Source organism: Ziziphus jujuba, chromosome 3 (genome assembly GCF_031755915.1).
Source record: "Ziziphus jujuba cultivar Dongzao chromosome 3, ASM3175591v1".
NCBI lineage: Eukaryota > Viridiplantae > Streptophyta > Magnoliopsida > Rosales > Rhamnaceae > Ziziphus > Ziziphus jujuba.
In genome coordinates this window covers 15,765,771-15,790,431 of record NC_083381.1, presented here as the reverse complement: position 1 = coordinate 15,790,431, position 24,661 = coordinate 15,765,771, and the positions used below count along the sequence as shown (strand labels likewise).

At 36.5% G+C, this 24,661-nt stretch overlaps 1 protein-coding gene and 1 pseudogene across 1 annotated transcript; one reads left to right on the top strand and one right to left on the bottom strand.

Moving 5' to 3' along the window:
• Positions 1–21,648: 21,648 nt before the first annotated feature.
• LOC107403830 (elongation factor 1-alpha) lies at positions 21,649–22,175 on the top strand. Its single transcript, XM_048476840.1, has 2 exons — positions 21,649–21,937; positions 22,087–22,175. The coding sequence occupies exons 1-2, from the start codon at positions 21,649–21,651 to the stop codon at positions 22,173–22,175; spliced, it is 378 nt and encodes a 125-aa protein (XP_048332797.1).
• Positions 22,176–22,587: 412 nt separating this feature from the next.
• On the bottom strand, positions 22,588–23,628 carry LOC125423198 (adenosylhomocysteinase-like; annotated as a pseudogene).
• Positions 23,629–24,661: the final 1,033 nt, after the last annotated feature.

Below are 24,661 nucleotides of genomic sequence, written 5' to 3'. Positions count from 1 at the left end.
TGATAGTAAATTTTGTTCAAAGATTAGAGAAGTGAAAAACCATTTTGGATTGACTTTGCTTTGCAATTTTTACATGTGACTACAAAATTACAAAGTAAGGAGGGCAATGTTTGGACCAAGATATTAATTTTCCAAATTAATATTTTCTAATTTATTTAAATATTATCTTTTGAAAGAGCATTAGTCTCATGTTGATTGAAGATGACCAAGAGACATGACTTGCACATGTATAAATTATGATTTTGAGGTTGGATTTTGAAAAAGTCCCACATCGAAAGCGCATGAAGTATTTAGCCAGTTTCTCTTATATAAATTGAGGCTCCGTTTTCTTTAAGAGGGATCTCTACACACATCTCTCTACATATAACTACTACACACTAGACTATCTAGTTTATTCTTTTTTTAGAATTTACTTTCAATTAGTCTATTGTTAGCAGTTATTTTTAGTTGAAATTTTAATTTTAAAAATTCTTTAATAATTAAGGCAATCGAACCTTTGTAGATTATTTTTATTCTCCAATAATCAATACAATTGTGATTCAATTGGCGCACATATTTCTTTCATTTCTTTTAACTGTTACAGGTTTGAAGTGGCACATCCGCATATCTAGGGGACCACAAATTGTTGGAAAAAATTTTCCAACATTTATTCCAACAACATAGTAACAATATTTTTCATGGCAGTTCCAGAATCTATCATTTTTCTACAATGTATCATTTTGTTAATGAAACCAATGATATTTATAATATTTTAACACAAACAATAGGATTAGTAAATGACACCAATTTTTTTCTAATCATATTTTAGGAAATAACAATCCACTGAATTATCAATAGCATTCTCATGCTCTTAAAAATTGAACTCGATACTACTAACTTTAACCACTAGTGAAGAAAACAAATATAACCATTTTCAATTACTCAAAATCTTTGCCTAATACACTACAAGAAATTCAAATTTTATTGACAAAAGCTTTATGTTGGGAAAAATTGAACTTTGGTCGGTAAATGTTTTCCCAAAAAAAAAAAAAAAAATTCGTCGGAAACTTTGTTGCCCATGCTTCATCTGCAATTGTCTTTACCGACAAATTTTATAATTTTCTCGAAAAAACCTTTTTCCGACCAAAACAAAAATTCATCGCCAAAAACTATTTCCCTCAAACCAAAAATTGTCGGTAAAATCTTTTGGCTACAAAAATATAGCATATTTTTATATTCTTGAAATGTAATTAGCGACAAAATTATTTTGTCGGCAATAAGTTATTTTCCATCAAAATTACATGTCATCAGCAAAGCTATATTTTGTGACGCAATTAGTTTCCTCGGTAAAGAGTATTAACGACGAATATAATTTCCTCAGCAAAGAGTTTTGGCGACGAACTAATTTCCTCGGCAAAAAGTTTTAGCGATGACTTAAGATATTTCATATATATATATATATATATGCATATACACATATAGTATTTCAACATGCACACATAGTGAATTAATAAATGTGTGTTATTAAGTTATGTATTTCAACATATATCAACATATATATATACACATATAGTATTTCAACATGCACACATAGTTAACTAATAAATGTTGTTATTAAGTCATGTATTTCTTCTAAAATTCTCCATTTAGTCTATGGTACTAACTATGCAACAAACGCAACAGCTGAACCGCAAATGACATAGGAAAATAAAAAAAAAAAAAAAAGATCCTGAAGTGTTAGTAAATATGACATATTAGAATATAGAAATAAGCCAAAAATATAGTAACAAATATGACATATGACATATTAGAATATAGAAATAAGCCAAAAATGTTGTATGCATATGTGCTTTCCACTTCTGGAAACTTCTTTCTACCATCAATATCATTGTCTAAATAACAATATATATGTGTATATACATATATATATATATATATATATGTTTCTATCTGATGATCCTTCAACATTTCAACCTTCTAGTTGACTTGATACATATATGCAACATCATGCATGTGTTTGTTTCTTTGCTTTTTTGGGGTCTGATCATCTGATAATCTATGGCTTATTTATCATATTCAATTAATACTTTTTCTTTTTTATTTGACAGTAACTATTTGTATCCCAAAGATGCTTATTGGATATGAAAAAAGAAAACATAATGGACCTGACAGATTGCCATTCAACTGATTGCAACATGCACATTTTCTCCAACAAGAGAGTGTTCCTTAGCTGGCAGAGTATTAGCTATTCCCACTGCTCTCTCGTGTTATGCCTGTCTAATTTCCTGAGTCCAAACAATCTTTTCTACCGCCACTCAACAAAGCATTACTCTTTTTGAATATTCTACTTTTTGTAGTCCAGACAATCTTTTTTTTCTTTTTTTTCTATCTTTTGGGACCTTAAATTGCGATTGATATTTAACATCTATAACTTTATGACCCTTATAAATTTAAAGATAATGATTACTAAAGACTATCATAGAATGTCAAAGTATAATATCAGAAGTTGAAATAGTTTGAGCATGAACAAATCAGAAACAATAGCTAAATATAATATATATATATATATATATATATATCTATTATATGTCAAATAATAAATTATTGATATACCTGTGCTACCATGAAGACTCGGAGATGTGGTAGGTGAAATAGATGGAGCAGCTAGAGCAGAAAGAGAGGGTGGAGCGGATGGAGCAGATGGAGGGGGTGAAATCAATATGTCTGGATCTCATATACTCGGTGTCGGAATGATCGGAGTTGAAACATCTGCATTTATATCTACTGAATCGCTATGACCACGACCATAACCATGACCACTGCCACGGTCACTGCTAGTGGTCACGGATGGAAAATTGAGGATAACCACGTTTTGACTTATACAACTAATTTAATGTATGTGTGTTAACATATTTATACAATAACAAATAAATATTTCATTCAATATTTCCAAAGCAGTGCATTTGAATGTATCAATATACAACACAATATATATTCCATCACAAAAAAATAGAACACTTATATAATAAACTTTAGATATCTAAGGAAACAACTAATCAAAGCACTGATACTTTCTTCTTGGCTAATGGACGGTGTATTACTATTTGGATACTCATAAGATTAGAAGAAGACCTCTAGAAAATTCCTATAATTGTAAACTCATTTAGCCTTCAAACGGATAATCAATGAATACAAAATCATGAAAGAAACAGAACAACAAAGTAATGGCATGTAGGGAAAGTAACAAAATTGTTGTATACTGTACATACCTGGCCTTGAAATGGTTCACGAACGCATAATTGTGGCTATGAAGCTTATACCCAGTCCAATTCTCTATGCCTAATCACATGATAACACCCACCAATGAAAGAGTCAGTAAAATTCACGGTAGATTGATTGAGCAACAAGATTAAGCAGTAAGCATTATAACACAGGGTCGTAACCTTATATCTAATTGGCCATATATCTAATAGATAGTGGTATTGCATTTTATTTATCTTCATAAAGCAATCATTATACTTAAGCTGAACCAACGCAGATATACAATTTATAGAAGTATGATGGTCGGAAGACCTTGTATAATTTCACTTCCACAAGAAGCAGGTGTAAGTATTATTGTTAATCAACTATTTCAGAAAACTATATAATTGAAGAAATATTAACAAATTTGTTACCCAACAGAGAAGCTCCACAAAACCAAATCCTTAATGTAATATGATATGCACCACCAGTAATAAAGACAAAATGGAGCAATCAAGAATCACTCGATCCCAGATATTCATGAATACATTCCATGACATGGTTTCCCCAAAACTAAAGGTGGGAAAGCTCACAATTTTTAATTACATCAACCAGATAAAGCACCACAACCTTAGCTTAGGCAATTCAATAACACAAGCACACTCAACCACTTCTACTCCAACGTGCTCTACATGAATTAACAAGGAAGATATGAGCCTGTGAATAAGAGAGTGGTCATGTCCCTTCAGCTTAAAATGAAACAGCACATACAAAAATTTGTTTCTCACTGAAACCACCTAAGCTTGTAGTGTGAAGTCCAGCCGCACCACCACTGCACCGACAATGTGAAGACTGCACAGCCATCATGTTTGACACCACTGCACCGACAACCACCATTTTTGACAATGGCCATTGCTGCACCGAAAATGGATTGTTCAACAATTGTGGGCTCTGCAGAGGCTGTTGAAGATTGTGGCCATGCAACCGACCTTGTAAGCCTATAAATAGGCTCCATCCCGTTGTATGCAAGCCAAGCCAAGAGAGCAAGCTCAATATTATCCCAAGTGAGGAATATTGAGAGAAAACTCCGAGAGAGAGAGTGTTTAAGTTCCAGAGAGAGCTTGAGAGAAGAGTGAGCAATTCCAGAGAGAATTTGAGAGTGTAGAGAGAGGTTCCACGTGAGAATCCTCCATGAGAGAAGTTTTTATTTTTGTATTCTATTTCTAAGAGATTAATAGAATTCTTTTTATTTTTCTTCTCATATTTCTTCTCTAAAGTGATCGGAGAACCACAACAAGTGGTATCAGAGCTCCAGGTCGAGAGCTTGGGTTCAAAATTTGAAGAAACAGAGCTACTGTTCTTCAAGTTGGTGTTTCGAAAGGTTGCTCAAATAATTAATTTGACAATACCAGGTGAAAGTAGTCGACGAGACGAGAACACACAAGTTTTCGGAGAGAAAGACACCGTCTCACGCGCCCGCACGCGCCACCTGAAATTTTCTGCAACATGTCACGCGCCGTCTGGAGGTTGAAGACGACCACGTCAGCAGACACGTCAGCGCACCCTGCCACGTCATCAGCCACGCCAGCCGACACATCGTCAGCCACGCCAGCCGACACGTCATCTGCCACGTGTTGACACGTCAGCACAATCTACCACGTCATCAGAAGTTTCTGAAATTACAGAACAGCCCCTGAACTATTGGAAATTACAGATTGACCCCTGTAGTTTCTGTATTTGCAGGTTGACCCAGAAATTTTGTGAAATTACATTTTTGCCCCAAAATTTCTGGTAATTATATTTTGACCCCGGAAGAGTCAAGTCCACCATTTTCGGCCGTTCCGGACGCAACGGTTAACTCCGTTTTGCCAAATTCGGCTCCATTTTTTGTCAAGCCATAATGTCAATGGAAGAATCATCTTCGGGAGCTATGGTTAAGCTCACTGCCATAAATTATACACTTTGGAGACCTCGGATGGAAGATCTCCTCAATTGTAAGGATCTGTTTGATCCTATAGAAGCTAAAGGAGAAAACCCCGATCCCAGCAAAGTAGCAGAATGGAAGAAATTAAACAAGAAAATGATCGGTCAGATCAGGCAATGGATCGACCACAGTGTCTTCCATCATGTAGCGAAGGAAACGGATGCATATGCCCTCTGGACAAAATTGGAGGACATGTACCAGGCCAAGACTGCTCGGAACAAAGCCCTGTTGCTTAAGCGATTGGTAAATTTAAAATTACAGAGTGGAACTTCTGTAGCCGAGCATACCAGTGAGTTCCAGAGCTTGGTAAATCAACTATCTGCTGTGGATTACCAACTAGGGGATGAGGATCAGGCCCTCCTACATCTAAGCTCTCTTCCAGACAGTTGGGAGACATTGGTAGTCTCTCTCAGCAATTCGGCCCCGAATGGCAAACTTACTATGTCTATGGTTAAGGATGCCCTATTTAATGAAGAGGCCAGGAGAAAGGACATTGGCATGGATCAGTCACATGCCCTCGTCACAGAAAGAGGAAGACAGCAAAGAAGTGGTCGAGATAGGGGGAGAGGCAGGAGCAAGAGCAGAGGCAGATCTACAGATGGTAGAAAATCATCATATAAGTGCTATCATTGTGGCCTGGAGGGTCACATGAAGAAGAACTGCAGAAAGTTGTTGAGAGAGCAGAGACTCCAAGGTAATCAGCCGAAGAAGGATGGAGAGACACTAGTCACTGTTACAGGAGAAGTGGTGCTCTGCTCCACCGAAGAAGAGACATGCCTTCATATATTAACCCAAGATGTTGAGTGGGTAGTCGATACTGCAGCATCCTACCATGTCACTCCACACAGAGATTTCTTCTAAACATACAAAGCAGGAGACTTTGGTATGGTAAAGATGGGAAATTCCAGTTTTGCAAAGATTATGGGAACTGGTGATATTCAGGTAAAAACGAATGTTGGTTGTACAATCACTTTGAAGGATGTCCGTCATGTTCCAGATCTTCGGCTTAATCTACTTTCGGGAGCAGCCTTAGACAAGCAAGACTATGACAACTATTTTAGCAAAGGCACATGGAAAATGATGAAAGGTGCCATAGTTGTCGCCCGAGGACATATTTGTGGAATGCTGTACAAGACTCATGTGAAGATATGTGCAGAAAGCCTCAATATTGCAGAAGGAGAGGCGTCTCAAAATCTGTGGCACCAGAGACTCGGTCACATTAGTGAAAAAGGATTGTCCACTTTGGCAAGGAAGAAGCTTATCACTGTTTGCAAGGATGCTGTGCTAGATCCTTGTAATCACTGCTTGTTTGGTAAGCAACATAGAGTCTCCTTCAGTTCCTCTGCATCGAGAAGATCAGAGTTGCTTAGTCTTGTGCACTCTGATGTTTGTGGTCCCATGGAGGTGGAATCATTAGGTGGCAACAAGTATTTCCTGACCTTCATTGATGATGCTTCTCGGAAGGTGTGGGTATATTTCTTGAAGACCAAGGACCAGGTATTAGATTACTTCAAACTGTTTCATACCATGGTAGAGCGTGAAACAGGAAAGAAGCTGAAATGTCTCCGCTCAGATAATGGAGGCGAGTATACTTCCAAGGAGTTCGATGCCTACTGCAGAAGACACGGCATTCGACATGAGAAGACGATCCCTCGCACCCCACAACATAATGGAATAGCCGAAAGAATGAACCGAACCATTATGGAAAAGGTCAGAAGTATGATTAGTATGGCTAAGCTGCCAAAGCCATTCTGGGGAGAAGCTGTTCGTGCCGCCTGCTATTTAATCAACAAATCACCGTCAGTACCGTTGAATTTTGAAATTCCGGAGAAAATGTGGTCGGGTAAGATTCCCTCCTACTCTCATTTGAGAGTGTTTGGTTGTTTAGCTTATGTACATGTATCCAAGGAGCTCAGACAGAAGCTCGACGCAAGATCTACTCCATGCATCTTTATAGGATATGGAGATGAAGAATTCGGATACAGGTTATGGGACCCGAAAACAAAAAAGGTTATTAGAAGCAGGGATGTAGTATTCCATGAAAACCAGAAAATGGAAGACATTGAAAAGCCCAGAATGTCTCCTAATTGTAGTTCTAGTGCCGAGAATTTTTGTCCTAATCTAGCACCAGCACAAATAGCCACAGAGGATAATGAGGTGCATGAAGATATACCAGAAGCAGACCAGGAGGAAGAAGGGGATATTGAGCAGGGGGAGACTCAATCCTCTCAAGCAGCTGCAGGGCCATCACAGCGGTCAGATGATGGTACATCTCCTGAAACCAGTGGTTTACAAGTTCGGAGATCTGAGCGAGGCCGAATTCCATCAAAGAGATTTCCAGAATCTGAGTATATTCTGCTTACTGAAGAGGGGGAGCCAGAGAGTTTCCAGGAAGCTGTTTCTCATCAAGAGAAGGAAAAGTGGCTGCAAGCAATGCAAGATGAGATGGAATCCTTGCAGAAAAATCATACTTATGAGTTGGTTGAGCTTCCAACAGGAAAGAAGGCACTAAAGAATAAATGGGTGTTCAAGCTCAAGAAAGATGGCAGCGGAAAGGTGGTGAAACACAAAGCCCGATTGGTGGTCAAAGGATTTCTTCAGAAGAAAGGAATTGACTTTGATGAGATTTTTTCACCAGTGGTAAAAATGACTTCAATTCGAGTCATTTTTGGTTTAGTAGCAAGTCTAAACCTAGAGCTTGAACAGATGGATGTGAAGACAGCATTTCTTCACGGTGATTTACATGAAGAAATCTACATGGAGCAGCCAGAAGGATTTGAGGTTTCAGGGAAAGAAAACCTCGTATGCAAGCTAAAGAAGAGCTTGTATGGCCTCAAGCAAGCACCAAGACAATGGTATAAGAAGTTTGACTCGTTTATGGTGAGTCAAGGTTATAAAAGGACTGTAGCAGACCAGTGTGTTTATATTCAAAATTTTCAAGTGGAAACTTCATTGCACTTTTGCTATATGTGGACGACATGTTGATCGTTGGACAAGATGCAATGAAGATTAGTCAGCTGAAGAAAGAATTGTCTAAGTCCTTTGATATGAAAGACTTAGGACCAGCTCAACAAATTTTGGGAATGCAAATAATCCGAGACAGGAAGAATAGAAGGTTATGGCTATCTCAAGAGAAGTATGTTGAACGGGTGATAAAGAGATTCAACATGGATAAAGCCAAACCGGTCAGCATTCCACTTGCAAATCATTTCAAGCTGAGTAAGAGATTGTGCCCCTCATCCAAAGAAGAGATAGAGGAGATGGCTTCAGTACCATATTCTTCAGCGGTAGGAAGTCTGATGTATGCAATGGTGTGTACCAGACCAGACATTGCTCATGCAGTAGGTGTTGTGAGCAGATTTCTTTCAAATCCTGAAAAGAAACACTGGAAAGCAGTCAAATGGATTCTCAGGTATCTTAAAGGTACATCGAAGCTATGCTTGTGCTACGGGGGAGGTGATCCAATCTTAGAAGGCTATACAGATGCAGATATGGCCGGAGACCCTGATAATATAAAGTTTACATCAGGTTATCTCTACACTTTTGCGGGGGGAGCTGTGTCATGGCAGTCAAGATTGCAGAAGTGTGTTGCTTTATCCACTACTGAAGCAGAGTACATTGCCGCAGCGAAAGCGGGTAAGGAAATGTTGTGGTTAAAGCGTTTTCTCACAGAATTGGGCATCAAGCAAGAAGACTACAAGATACATTGTGATAACCAAAGTGCCATGGATTTGAGCAAAAACTCAATGTATCATTCCCGTACAAAGCACATTGACATCCGCTATCATTGGATACGCGAAGTAATAGATCAACAGTTGCTGAAACTGATGAAGATCCACACAAAAGAGAATCCAGCAGATATGCTAACAAAAGTTGTTGCTCAAGAGAAGCTGAAGCTATGCAGAGACATAGCTGGAATAAATGGCAGATGACCATCAGTTTAAATGCGACTGGAGGGGGAGAATTGTGAAGTCTAGCCGCACCACCACTGCACCGACAGTGTGAAGACTGCACAGCCATCATGTTTGACACCACTGCACCGACAGCCACCATTTTTGACAATGGCCATTGCTGCACCGAAAATGGATTGTTCAACAATTGTGGGCTCTGCAGAGGCTGTTGAAGATTGTGGCCATGCAACCGACCTTGTAAGCCTATAAATAGGCTCCATCCCATTGTATGCAAGCCAAGCCAAGAGAGCAAGCTCAATATTATCCCAAGTGAGGAATATTGAGAGAAAACTCCGAGAGAGAGTGTGTTTAAGTTCCAGAGAGAGCTTGAGAGAAGAGTGAGCAATTCCAGAGAGAATTTGAGAGTGTAGAGAGAGGTTCCACGTGAGAATCCTCCATGAGAGAAGTTTTTATTTTTGTATTCTATTTCTAAGAGATTAATAGAATTCTTTTTATTTTTCTTCTCATATTTCTTCTCTAAAGTGGTCGGAGAACCACAACATGTAGGACACCAAAAGATATTTTAGTATTTGAAAAACCAGTGCACAAATTCCTATAATGATACTTGAATGTTACAAGTCAAAAATAAAAAATAACGCCAGAAGATCACCAAGGCCATGGAAGGATAACTTATTTTATCTCCAAAGAATGAAATAGGGTGTATATATAGATATATATATATATATATATATAATATGAAATAACAAAAATAGAAAAAATAATGAAATTAAAAATAAAAAATAATTAAACAAAAGAAAAAAAGATAGACATAAAAAATGAAACCAATAATGAAATTAAAATGAATAAATAAAAAAGTAACGTTTTTCCAAAGTCGAATCAGGTGATGCTAATTTTTTGGTAGATCCGAAGAGAAGTAGGTGTAAAGAAACAACCCGTTTTATAACCAAAAATAAATAAATAAACTCGCCCATATACTATGTTTTTTTTATGCTCAAGAATTACATACTTCTCCACTTCCCATGGAACCTTCTCATAAAGATGATTAAATAATAACTTCTCCATATTGGAACCTCCTCGACTCATCTATTTGACGTGGGCTCTATGGGACCTACCCTATTTTTACAATCTGGATTTCCACATTCACCAATCCTAGCTCCAAACACCAGGTTAGGTTAGGACGGAATTGAATGCAAGGACAATATCGTCAATAAAATTTTACCAACCATGTCCCATACAGGGACAGATTCCACCCACGGTTATGTGTGATCGGCTATAGAACGCAGCCGCTATAAATATATATATATATATATATATATATGGAGGGTGCCTAAGGACCACCCGCATAGATACAATGAGGACAAAAAATGTGGGCAAAATAGAAGCCGTTGGATTTCATCTTTTGCATAAATGGCCCAGATTTTGAGTTGTTCATGTGTGGAATTTTGCCCGGGCTTCCCTTTCCAAACAAAAATTTTACCTGCAATCCAATGCATCATGCAGTTTCTCTTAAAATCTCTCAATTTAGTAAAGCAGATTCATTGAAGAATCCAAGTCATTAGCTGATCTTGTTTTCCTCTCTCAAGTTTCTTTCTCTTGCTAACTGCAATTTGCAATTTTTTTCTTCCATGGATATCATTTTGTTGCAAAATTATAGAATAATCTCATTTTCCAAATCAATTTGCTCTGTTTATCTCATTTCATGATGTATGATATATTTGGAAATTACTTTTATGATTATCCATCTTGAGAGAGAAAAGAAAGTTTGCATATTTTTGGCAAAATTTTGAATACCCAGAAAAGAAATCAAAGAGAGAAATGATGGGTTATAGCTTTTTAGCCATTGCAATAACCACATATAGAAATTTTAGTACCAAAACTACTACAAAAACCAAGAAGTAGTTTGGAAACAGATATAGGAAAAAAGCCATTGAGAAAGAACTCGTAGAAGGTAGAACTAGTATCAAATGGACTGACCAATAGAAACAAGTCATAAGTGCAGTTTCTTTGCTTCGTTCTATGTTCATTATGGGCTCAGCTGGCTGGAACTGTGGGTGGCAGTGTGGAAGCAAAGAGGAAGAAGAGAAGAGAAGAGAAAGGTGCGAAAGGGAAAGGGAGTCCTGGGCAAAATTCCACACGTGAGTAACTCAGAATCTGGGCCATTCATGCAAAAAATGAAATCCAACACCTCCTCATTGTATCTATGCATGTGGTCCTCATTGTAGACCATATATATATATATATATGGGAAATGACTAAACTGTCTTTAGGAGTGATCAAGGACAATATCGTCAGTAAAAATGTACCTGATCATACACATACAGACAACCACAACCATATGAACTAGAAGGAATGGTCTCCACTCTCAGCTATAAAACGCAGCAACTACGTATTAAAGTGGCGCTCTCTCTCACATTATTCTTCAAGTCTTTCTTCTCAAGAAAAACAACAGTCAAGAAACCATTCCCTAGTAAGGTCGCCAAACATTTGTAATCTGATCATATGACTTATTTTGCTTTTTGTGTCTTTAAGAGATTTATATATATATATATATATATGTTAGTTTGAATTTTTCTTTTTCTTATTGTTCAAAGGCACAGTTTTGATTAGAAATTTGATTTATAAATATGTATTGATCTTTGATTTGGATGGCGATGGTGTTAAAGCCCATTTACATGTTTTCTTATTATTCAGAGGCATGGTTTTGATTACAAATTTGATTTATAAATATATATCAATCTTTGATTTGGATGGCGATGGTGTTAAAGGTCATTTACATGTTTTCGCTTTGGATTGGTATTTTTTTTTTCCTTTTACGTCTTTTTGGCTTTTTCTAATGCTATAATATATTGCTTGCTCGAGAAGATTTCTTTTTATCTATATGCATACATAGATAATCGACGTTTCAGTGGCCTTTTTGGTCCTGCAACGTGGCTCTTGGTGGTTGGGTAATCTTTTTTTCTTTTTTTCAGAAAGAAAATTTTGACTGTGGAGTCGCGTGCTGTTTGGATTTTAGATATCCGACTCAAATACCACTCAATACACCCATTTCTATCAGCCGCCGGCATCACCACTGACAAGCCACGAGCCATCAAGCTAAATCAGATTGACGTGTGCTGTTCAGATTTTGGAATCAGACCGAATTACCAAGCAAAATCAATTCTTCGGCCGCGGGCACCACCATTGAAGAACCACACACCCCTCAATCTAAATATGAACAGTGCATGCTATTCAAATTTTTAATATCCGACATGAATACCACTTAAAAACCTACCACTTTTACCGGTCGCAGGCCGCCTACACCACCACTGGCAAGCCACGCGCTGCTGGCTAACCGATTGAACATAGGTTTGGTATAGTGATGGAGGAAACCGTTTTCAACTTTTGACGAAGGAGAAACAGGTCTGGCAGTGGGGATGTGAGCGGCATCACAGTGGCCACAGCCATAAATTAGAGGCCGGGGCGGGTCTTTCGTTTCCCGTTTGTATGGGTTTTGTCGTATAAGCCTACCAGTTTTTTAATTCTATCAGGATGTTTGTCTTTCTGACTTCTGCCTTCTTGTGTGCCTGTGAATTTTTATTTTTGTATTTTTTTTTTATTTTGTTGTTGTGCTTGTCTTAGATCTTATGAGTATTTGAATTTGGAGCTTCTTTGCAATGGAGCTCCTTCTCAAGATTCAAAAAATCGATATCAATGGAAATATTGAAAGTTTAAAATACGGAAATTTCCATAGAAATATCGAAAAATATCGAATATCGATAAAAAATTATGAAAATTTGATTTAAAAAGTGGAAATTTTTATGGAAACTTTAGAATTAATCCATTGATTATCAAATTGATTATAAAACTTACTAAAGTATTGAATGGATGTTATATTTTACTTAGTGAATTAATTTATAATAAGCATTAATGACCATATATGAATTGTTATTAATAAACATATATCAAAAAATACATATATGATAAAATTATTTATTAACTAAAATATGTAAAATGATTATTACAATTACATTGTAATTCATAAATGTCATCTTAATATCACATAGAATTTTTGGATGGTTGACAATTATCGATTTCTTCCTCATTTTGATTTTGAGATGTGAAATTTGAGAAGTAGTTATGAAAAGATGTCTCCTGATAATTTTGCATATAATTATTAATATGCCAACCATATGGATCTTGCATTATTGGTTAACTATGTGCATAACTACTACTGATGTGATTCCGCCCGAGCCCGCTCAACTGATAACCCGCTGGGGTACTGACCTGACACAGATGAAGACCAAGCCAATCATAAGAGCTCACATTAAGAGATTACGAAAACCTGGAATCATTTATACAAAGGGTAATCAAATCTCAACAGAGCTTGTCCATACTTGAAGATACAAAGCCTATTCTAAGCATCCAAGTGGTGGAAGCCGATACGGACCTGGGTAGCAGTTTTGGTGCAAATATGGACAACGGGCAGCATGAAATGGTTCCAACTCTTTATGGATTCAATACATATGTCTAATAGGATATGTAATCAAGTCAAGGCAGCTTCAAAGGCATTCAAAAAGGGGTTGTACGGACAGCTTCAAATTTGGCCTTTTTTTACTGTATTTTGTGCTGGCTTTACTATATTTTGCTGAGTTGGCTTTTTGTTCCTCTTTCAAGCATAGGCAACGTGTGGGACTTCATATTCAGCTTATTTGGCATCCTACAAAGTATATTGAAGCTGATTTGGAGCTCAATTTGGTCAAAGATTGGTCAAAGTTAACTTAGTCAAAAAGCTAGTATTATAGTTTTCTAATTTGATTCTACTTTTTGTTTTAGGAAATTACCATCACTTTTTAGTTTTTCTTTATTTATTTTCTGCAACAATAAGTTTAGGAAAGTTATTATTTTATTATTTTCATTGTAAATTAATTAATTCCTAATTCAAAATAAAGGAATTAATTAATCCAAATTAAAATAGGAAAGGAGTGAGAATTTCGACCACCTAGGAAACTACTTTGTATGGCCGGTTTTTTCTTTGTTTTTAGGGTTTTATTTCATGGCTTTGTAGCCTATTTAAAGGCTTTTTTTTCAATAAGAATACAACTTTTGATTTGATTAAGGAAATACTTGTGAGATTAATTATCTTTTGGTTCTTTAAGAACACCTAAAACACCATTAGATAATTGGTTGTTTTAGCATGACTTATCAATAGGTTTTCCATCCCCTATTGTGGTGTCTACATTATACCAAGGTTTTTAACCACAGGTTGGTTAGAGGTTGAGGTCCATTCCATTAGGACTTGAACTTAATTGAGATCCGGGCTAATATAATACGGGTTTAGGAGCAGGTCGTCCTAGGTTCGTATCATTTGGTATCAGAGCTAAATTTTGTTCAGGTTTGATCTATCTTTATTTTCTTTATTTGTTTTTATGTTATTCTGCAATTTTAGCATTAGGTTAAGGTTGTATCCATCCCATACACGTTCTGCACCTTAAAAAAAAAAAAAAAAAATCATTCCTAGTTGAATTAGGATTTCCTAGTTTTACCTTATTTTTTGTTTCCTAGTTTGTTGGTTGTCTTTTATCATTGCTCTTTTAATTTGGTTATTGTTGCTTTTTCTTTGCTATTTTAGTCTTAAATATTTGCATCCATCTATTCAGAAAGAAAAAAAATTAAAAAAAAAAAGAAAAGAGTTTGCAGCAACATTTAAAAAAAAAAAAAAAAAAAAAAAAAAAAAAAACTGCACATTTGTGCTTATTTGGAGGTCACGGGTTTGGTGAATTTTTGGAGTTGAAATTGCAAATTTGTTGTTTATTATTGCTACTGCAGTTTTGTTTGATATTCAGTGAGTGAAAAAAAAAAGAAAAAAAAAGAGAAGAAAGCCAAATATTAAAATATATATATATATATATCGGTTTGTTGAAAATTGGTGTTGAAGTTTGTTGCTGGAAATTTCTTGTAACTGCTGCTGTGTTGATTATTTATTCCATATTTGGAGTTTCTGAGAGTTATTTTTGCTGCTGGATATTTGAGTTTAAGTGCTAAATTATTTGGATTAAAATTAGTTAAAGGATTTGATACAAAACTTGAATTACAAGAACAACAACCAGCAACTTTTCTATATTTTTGTTCTCTTTGATTCTTGTTTGTATTTGAATTTCTTTTTCTAGAATTTTATTCTTGAACTCATAATCTATTACCATCTGGTCCAGTTCTTCAAAATTCCAAAGTTTTCTCATTAATTGCTTTATTTTATCTACAAAAACCGAAAATAGGTATTTTCATTCCGTTCGCTATTTGTTTATTTTTGCTTACTGTTTTGTTGATAAGTTTAATTAAAACATACTAGTGATCTAATTACTGTTTTGTGGGTGTTTTAATTAGAACTTTGAGATAATTCATTGAGTGGAAAAAGCCAAGAGTGTGTGAGCTTAAAAAAGGGTAAAAGCCGAAACTAGTGTGCAAACACGAGTGTTGAGACATTGTTTGAGTGAAACATGTGAGGGAGTGAATATTGTGAGGATTTATTTTATTTTTGCAGTATTTTACTAACATAGCAGATTCCAGAATAAGAAAAGGAGACACACCACTGAGAATTAATGAAGAGGAGTCCGTAGGATTTAATGGTGATCCACGAGCTACCAGGAGTGGTAAGCAAACGAATTTGAAAGCTGTTTTGGAACAATTACAGCGGGTGAGTGCCCAAGTTGAGCACATGAATCAAAGGATGGGAAGGCTCTAAGTTTCCCAAGGAATTCCGTACACAAGAAATAGGAAAGAATTCCATGAAGGTCGAGGTCGAGGACGAGGAGGCCGTGAAAGACCGAGAGAGGAATTTGAGGAGGAGGATTTCGGTGGAGACTTTGAGGAAGGCATGGACGAAACCTTTGCTGTCCAAGAGAGAGCTGGCTGTGGAAGGTATAGGAGGGAAGAAACAGATGACAATCTTAGCAATATCAAGATCAACATCCCACCATTCATGGGAAAAAGTGATCCCAAGGCATATTTGGAATGGGAAGAAAAGATGGAGATGATATTCGACCGCCATAATTATTCAGAGGCTAAGAAGGTGAAATTGGCAGCAATGGAGTTTGGCCATTATGCGCTCCAATGGTGGACCAATGAGCAAAACACCCGAAAGAGAGTTGGTGATGACTTAATTACTACATGGTGTCAAATGAAAGGAGCCATGAGAAAGCGGTTTGTGCCATCACATTACCATAGGTTGCTGCATCAAATGTAACATCCCACATCGGTTGGAGAGGGGCACACCTCTCCCTTCAAGACGCGTTTTGACAAAACCTTGAGGCCAGGGGGGAGAGAGGGAGTGAACCTTGGTCCAAAAAGGACAATATCTTGATGCGGGTGGTACTGGACTGTTACAGTGGTATCAGAGCCGGACCCGGATCGGTGTGCCAGCGAGGACGCTGGGCCCCAAAGTGGGAGGATTGTAACATCCCACATCGATTGGAGAGGGGCACACCTCTCCCTTCAAGACGCATTTTGACAAAACCTTGAGGCCAAGAGGGAGAGAGGGAGTGAACCTTGGTCCAAAGAGGACAATATCTTGATGCGGGTGGTACTGGGCTGTTACAGTGGTATCAGAGCCAGTACCCGGATCGGTGTGCCAGCGAGGATGCTGGGCCCCAAGGGGGGAGGATTGTAACATCCCACATCGATTGGAAAGGGGAACGAAGCATGGCTTATAAGCATGTGGATACCTTTCCCTTCAAGAGGCCTTCCGGGTGAAAGATCCTGTGAACGTAAAACCTTGAGGGGGGCTACGGCCTGGAATACCCCAAAGAGGACAATATCTTGGTTGGGCCTGGGAGGCCCGAGCTAGTGGGACTAGCAAGTTGAGAGGTGAGACCTCTAACCACTAAGAGGCCTTTTGCCAATGGGACTGGCAGAAACAAAACCGTGAGGGGGGCTACGGCCTGGAATACCCCAAAGCGGACAATATCTTGATGCGGGTGGTCTGGGCTGTTACATCAAAGGCTTCAATCTTTGTCTCAAGGAAGTAGGTCCGTGGAGGATTATTACAAAGAGATGGAGATGCTCATGATGAGGCTGAATATGAATGAGGATAGGGAGGCAACAATGGCGAGATTTCTTGGTGGTTTGAACCGCGACATTGCCAACCAGCTTGAATTGCAACGATACTTGGAGTTGGAGGAGATGTTGCATGTAGCCATTAAGCTTACACCAATTCAAGTGGTTTGTAGGTGTTTCCAACAGTGGAAGGTCCAATTCAAGTGGCTGGAGGAACAATCCCATCTATGAAAGCAAGCCAAAGCCGAAAGTCAAAGAAGAAAGTTCAAACTGGCCAAGGAAGGAGACTAGAACCGAATCTATCCAAGCACCAAAAAATGAGGTAAAATTAGATCCTAAACCTTCTAGAACTCATGATGTTGTGTGTTTTAAGCGCCAAGTAGGAGGACACATCGCTAGCCAATGCCCGAATAGAAAAATCATGGTGTTAAAGGGCAATGATGAGCTAGAATCGGAAAGTGAAGAAAGTGAGGATGAAGCCAAGCAAGAGGAGGAGGACTTGGAGGATGAACCCGAAACCTTGCAAGCATCCAATGCTGAATTAAACTTGCTTTCTAGGAGAGTACTTGCTGCATACAAAGATGAGGATGAAATTCAAAGAGAGAACATCTTCCACACCCGATGTGAGATTCAAGGTAAGATTTGTAGCATGATTATTGAGAGTGGAAGTTGTACTAATGTAATTAGTAACATTGTGGTTGATAAATTAGGGTTAACAACTATTAAACATCCAGAACCATATAGATTACAATGGCTAATGATAGTGGTGAGATAAAAGTCAATAAACAAGCCAAGGTAGATTCAACATAGATAAATATGTGGATGTTGTCTTGTGTGACATTGTACCAATGCATGCCGGACATATTTTACTAGGTAGACCATGGCAATTTGACAAAGATGCTACTCATTTTGGTCGAGAAAATAGTGTTGTTTTCAGGTTTAAAGGGAAGAAAATCAAGTTGGAGGCATTGACTCCCAAAGAGGTCTACAAAGATCAACTACAAATGCAACAAAGGAGGGAGGCCAAAAAGCTCAAGGAGAAAACAAGTATGGCACCAACGGCTTCACCATCCTTTCAAGAAGGTGAGATTGAGGTTGCTGATCAAGGTAAGCTTTCTAAAACCCAAATTGAGTGGAAAAACCAAGAAAAAGCCGAGAGAGGGGTGAAAAAAGAGAGCAAACCCGAGAGCACCAAAAATCTGGAAATTTCCGCCAATGAGAGCCAAACTGAGGGAAAAAAAAGAAAAGAAAAAAAAGAAAGGAAAAACCAGAATTTTTATTTGAGTTTTGGGGATGTTAATAAGGCTATCTTGGGTAAGAAACCATTGCTGATTATGAATTATAAAGATGCTAATTTAAAAATGCTTTTGTTGTAGAGAACTTTATCTGCATTGTTGAGAGCTTTACTTAGTGGAAATTTGAAAATCTGGGAAATATTGTTTGCTAACTTTAAAAAGTGTAATTTTTACCATAATGAGCATGTATTTCTAGATTTTGTTGTAATAGTGTTTGACCCAGGAGAATTGGTTTGGTTGCAGTTATGAAAGGAAAGGTTTCCTAAATAAAGAAAGTCAAAGCTCATGCCGCCTATGAATTGACTTTTTCAAGTTTTGAAGCGGATTAACGAGAATACCTACAAACTTAATTTAATAGGTGAGTATAGTGTTAGTGCTGCATTTAATGTTGCTGATTTAACTCCTTTTGCTGCAGGTGATGATCTTGATTTGAGAACAAATCCTTTTCAAGAGGAGGGGAATGATGTGATTCCTCCCGAGCTCACTCAACCGATAACCCGTTGGGGTACTGACCCAACACGGATGAAGACCAGGCCAATCATAAGAGCTCACATTAAGAGATTTAAGAAAAACCTGGGATCATTTATACAGGGGATAATCATATCTCAACAGAGCTTGTCCATACTTAAAGATACAAAGCCCATTCTAAGCATCCAAGTGGTGGAAGCCGATACGGACCTGGGTAGCAGTTTTGGTGCAAATATGGACAACGGGCAGCATGAAATGGTTCCAACTCTTTATGGATTCAATACATATGTCTAATAGGATATAGAATCAAGTCAAGGCAGATTCAAAGGCATTCAAAAAGGGGTTGTATGGACAGCTTCAAATTTGGCCTGTCTTTTACTGTATTTTGTGCTGGCTTTACTGTATTTTGCTGAGTTGGCTTTTTGTTCCTCTTCCAAGCATGGGAAACGTGTGGGACTTCATATGCAGCTTATTTGGCATCCTACAAAGCATATTGAAGCTAATTTGGAGCTCAATTTGGTCAAAGATTGGTCAAAGTCAACTTAGTGAAAAAGCTAGTATTATAGTTTCCTAATTTGATTCTACTTTTTGTTTTAGGAAATTACTATTACTTTTTAGTTTTTATTTATTTATTTTCTGGAACAATAAGTTTAGGAAATTATTTTATTATTTTCATTGTAAATTAATTAATTCCTAATTCAAAATAAAGGAATTAATTAATCCAAATTAGAATAAGAAAGGAGTGAGAATTTTGGCCACCATAGGAAAGTACTTTGTATGGCCGATTTTTCCTTTGTTTTTAGGGTTTTATTTCGTGACTTTGTAGCCTATTTAAAGGCTTATTTTTCATTAAGAATACAACTTTTGATTTGATCAAGAAAATACTTGTGACATTAATTATCTCTTTGTTCTTTGAGAACACCTAAAACACCATTAGATAATTGGTTGTTTTAGCTTGACTTATCAATAGGTTTTCCATCCCCTATTGTGGCATCTACATTATATCAAGGTTTCTAACCACAGGTTGGTTAGGGGTTGAGATCCATTCCATTAGAACTTGAACTTAATTGAGATCCGGGCTAATATAATACGGGTTAGGAGCAAGTCGTCTTAGGTTCGTATCAACTACTCTCTGATGATTGAGTTTGAGATGGTACCCATGAATTGTTATTTGATGACATTCCATACATCTCCATTGAATAAAGATTATGAAAATGACTTCCAATCCTTATAGATCCAAAATTCATAAAAATTAAATCTTTTTGTTGTTGTGACATCTCCATTATAGATTTTTTTTTTTTATGTATATAGTTTTTTCCAATAGCACCGAATCCTTGACCTACATCTCTACTCCCATGATCTTCATCTTGTGTTGCATGTGTGTAATATTGTTCACCGGTAAATGGGCTTAATCCAACTTCTTGACTTGATGATTCTCTTTGGCCACTACCTCTTTTAACTTCTAATTCAGATAATTTATTGAAGTTATCTTCATCACCACTGTAGCTAGAGTAATTACTAATAGTCTCAAATTGTGAATGTGTACCACCTGATGGAGCTAAAGCACTAGTAGTTCTAGTTGACTCTCTCATAAGCCTTTGAAATAAATCACCACTACTAGAATTTACTTCTTCAGTAATCACTTTTTGAGCATTTATTTCTTCTTTTTCAGCTTGTTGAGCAATATTTGGATCAGGATTTCCTTCATGATCACTTAAATGAACATCTCTAATCCATTGGTACATTTGATTGCCCTCTTCATCATCATCTGCCATTATTTTTCAAACAAAGATTATTATTTCACAATTGACATGTATATGTTTCATCATTTATTTATCCACATTTGTAAAATAGATATTCCCGATAATACGATTTCCAAGGTTCAAAAATATAATCCACAATCTTTGTATGTTTGCTTTATCGATATTCAATAAATAAGTGAAACTTATTAATGTTATTCAATTCAATTCATTCTATTTTGCTTATATCACTAAATGTCTAAAAAGCAACTAAAGGGTAAAAAAAATTAGTAATGAAGTTAATTTGATAAAAAAAATTACTAAATATCAATAATATTTGTGATTTTTTAAAAAAAATTAAAAAATTCCACAGATATTTTTGAAATTTCAGTGGAAATTTAATGGAAATTATAAAATTTTTAACCAAATTGTTAAGGATTTGATGTAAATATTTTATAGAAATTTTCATGGAAATTTTGCCAAAATTTCAAAAATTTTAATGGATGTTAAAGAAATTCTATCAATTACCATATCTAACTTAAATTTTATTTCGACCTCTTCAAAAAATGAAAATATCGAAGAAATATTGAATATGAAATATTGAATATTTTAAACATTCTTCCTTCTAAGTTCAAACACTAGTTTCTAGAATATAATTTGGTTAAATAAGAACTTGAGATTTTTAGTTTTTTTTTTTTCTTTTTTTTGTTTTTTTTTTTAAAAAGAATAATGGGTCATTTTAAATTTTCGAGTAGATTCCTAAATATTTTTTTTTTTTAGATTATAATTTGATTTTTTCAATATTGAAATAATGTATCTTGCAATTCTGGGTTCACATATGTTCGTATTGCAACTTTTTTATTTTATTTTTTGGGGTACTCTTGGCCTTAATATATACTATCAGTTCATGTTTTTTTATACAATTCTAAGCTTGCGATTTCATGCATCTGACAGGCAATTTCCTGGTACTCTATTGTAGTTCAAAGTTCAATTTCACGTTAACAATGGGTAATGGGAAGGTCAAAATTCACATTCGAGTCTTCGGTCAGGTTGACTCTGCCAAGTCGACCACAATTGGCGAAAAGCTCGAGAAAAGAAGCTGCCAAGGCTGTACGGAGCGAGGTATCACCATTGACAATGCCATGCGGGAGTTGGAGAAGGACAAGTACCATTTCACTTTCATTGATGCTTATGCGCATCCCAACTTTATGAAGGACGGGATGACAGGCGATTCCTGGGCTGACTGTGCCCTTCTCTTTGTCGATTACACCCTTGGTGTCAAGCAGATGATCTGTTGCTTCAACAAGGTGATCATCGCACCCTCTTAAAAGTTTTTTCTTGATTAAACCCCATAAAATTAAGTGTCCATTTCAGAGCGGATGGTGGTGTTGACTCCAGTAACTGTTGGAATTTGTATACATATTTTGTCTCTGAAATTATAGGGGTTTCCACTTCTTTGGAAGGTGTTTTAACAGCTCTAGTGTTAAGAATTTGGCTTCAAGGCCTTCTGTCAGCCTTAGCCGTTGGTTGAAATGGTAAGCCAAGCCTTCATCTTATCAGAGTCTAAGACTACCTTTTCTGTTAGTAGTTAGGAGCTTAGAAGCAGCTAGCTAGTGGCTAGGAGCTAGGAGCTAGGAGCTAGGAGTTATAGAGCAGGAGGGGGGAGGATGTAACTGGTACTGTGGACAGAAAGCTTAGCCAAGTATATGCTTAAAGCAATTAAGAACTAGTTGTTTCAATTTCCGATCCCCCGGTGTCATATTTGTGTATATATTTTATATAATTATTTGTAAGTTATAACCGCTATAGATCTTTGTGCTAATTCTTTTAGTTTATATTGAGGTTAAACTATTTTTTATTTTATTTTTTAAAATTGAAACTTTGAGATTAAAATAACTTCTTCTTCCTCTTTCTTTTGTTAAGCAGCTAGCTGTTATTTTATTTTATTTTTTTGGGACAATTGCTAACATTTGTTTGCGAAAAACAGTGAACAGTGCAAGCCCAGAAGATCTACTAGATCTATAACTCAAAACAGTAAACCAAAACAAAACAAACAGAGATCAAAAAAAAAAAAAAAAAAAAAAAAAAAAAAAAGGAAAAGCTCACCTTGCTCTTAGTAACAGAGTCATTAACATTAATGGCGGGGAACAACAAAGTCCCATTGCCCTGCATCTGATAAAGCCTCGTAACACCAGTAGTGGTCTCCTCAGAAACGCCAATCAATCTCTCCTTCATCTTGTGGTACCTTTTGGGATCGGTCTTCAACCCATCTCTTACAATGGTGAGAACGATCTGGAACTCAGCATTATCAGTAGAAGCAGGGTCAGGCAAAGTACCATTCTTCTCATAAATCGCCTCTGCCTTAACACCTTCATGGATCAAAAAAGAGTGGCGTCACCACCATCATCGACTATCAGATCTGGACCACCACCTGGGCTCCAATCGAGAGCTCTCTCGGTACACCACCAGTACTCCTGGAGGGTCTCACCCTTCCAGGAGAAGACGGCGGCACTGTCACGGGTGGAGAAGATGTTGCAGGAGCACCAGCGGACTCCGGCGCCGAGAGCCGTGAGGGTCTCGATGAGTACGGCGGTTTGGATGGTCATGTGGAGCGAGCCAGTGATTTTGGATCCTTTGAAGGGCTGTGAGGGTCCGAATTCGGTGCGGCAAGCTCGATTTTGAGATTGCCGACATCGGCCTGAGAGAGGTCATTGACCTTGTATTCTCGGCCGGAGGTTGTCCTCTCGACGAGCAAACCCATGGCTATATAAGAGAATTGTGGGCGTGGGGAGTAGTTTTAAGGTAGAAGAAACTCTCTGGTGAGACCGGGCATTTCGACCTCGGCGAGCTCGATTTCGAGACGGCCGACATCGGCCTGAGAGAATTCATTGACCTTGTATTCTCGGCCGGAGGTTGTCCTCTCGAGGAGCAAAGCCATGGCTATATAAGAGAGAGTTGGAGAAGAGGGTGCATATATAGGTTGGAATGGAGAATATTGGATGGTTGTGATTTATTTTTTAGTCAAAAGTAAGTGTTTTCTTGTGTTTTTTTTTTTGTTTTTTAATATAAGTATGGACCATCAAATAAATATAGTCTCGTATTTTTATTTTTTTTAAAAAAATATAGAGGAGAGATTGAATTTAAAATTTGATGGATTTAGAATGAGTTATAGATTTTAAAAAATTTGATGAATTATTATGAAATTTTACAGATTCCATAAAAATTTTATAAGAATTCAACAAAATTTTTGAATTTAAAACTAAATTTTATATTAATAATTTTTTTCATAATTTTACTGTTAAAATACTTTAAAATTTATTAAAATTCATCATTTTTTAAAATTTTTTAAAATAAATAACTTTTTCAATATTATAAGATTTTAAAAAAAATTTATAAAATTCTAATTGAATATATCTAGATTTTAATAAATTTTTATAAAATTTATTAAAATTTGAATTGAATATCATTATATTTGTATAAACTTCTTTAAAATCTAAATTAAATATTTTAAAATTTTTTAAATTTTTTAAATTATAAATTGAATATCATAGTGTTATATTATCGAAATATATATTAATAATATTATATTAATTCTTAAAATTTTGGACTAAAATATACACATTTAATACGCATTATGAAAATTAAATATGGAATCACATTTTCTAATTTGATTTTCTTTCTCTAGTTATTTCGTTGAAGACTTGAAATTTAATTTTCTCTCAGATTATGTTCTTTTCATGCGTAACCTGGTCCGTCTAAGTTCGTGGGTAAGAGATGGGCACAGGATTTTGCAGCAAATAACGCATGGCAGTAGTCGATTGTTCTGTGGTGGGCCTCTTATTTTTCTGACCTGATTTTGTTTAATATTTTTCAGCTCGTAAATTTCGGTGAACCGAGAAGAAACCAATTTGCTGATCACAAGACGGAACCAATCTTTTATTTGTTTATTTATTTTATTTACATTTTTTCTCCCCCTCGTTTGTGTGTGTGTGTGTATATATATGTACATATATATAT

Coding starts and splice junctions, on each gene's coding strand:
- LOC107403830 (XM_048476840.1), top strand. CDS start 21,649: ATGGGTAATGGGAAGGTCAAAATTCACATTCGAGTCTTCGGTCAGGTT. Junction 21,938..22,086: donor TGGTGTCAAGCAGATGATCT/GTTGCTTCAACA, acceptor CTGAAATTATAG/GGGTTTCCACTTCTTTGGAA.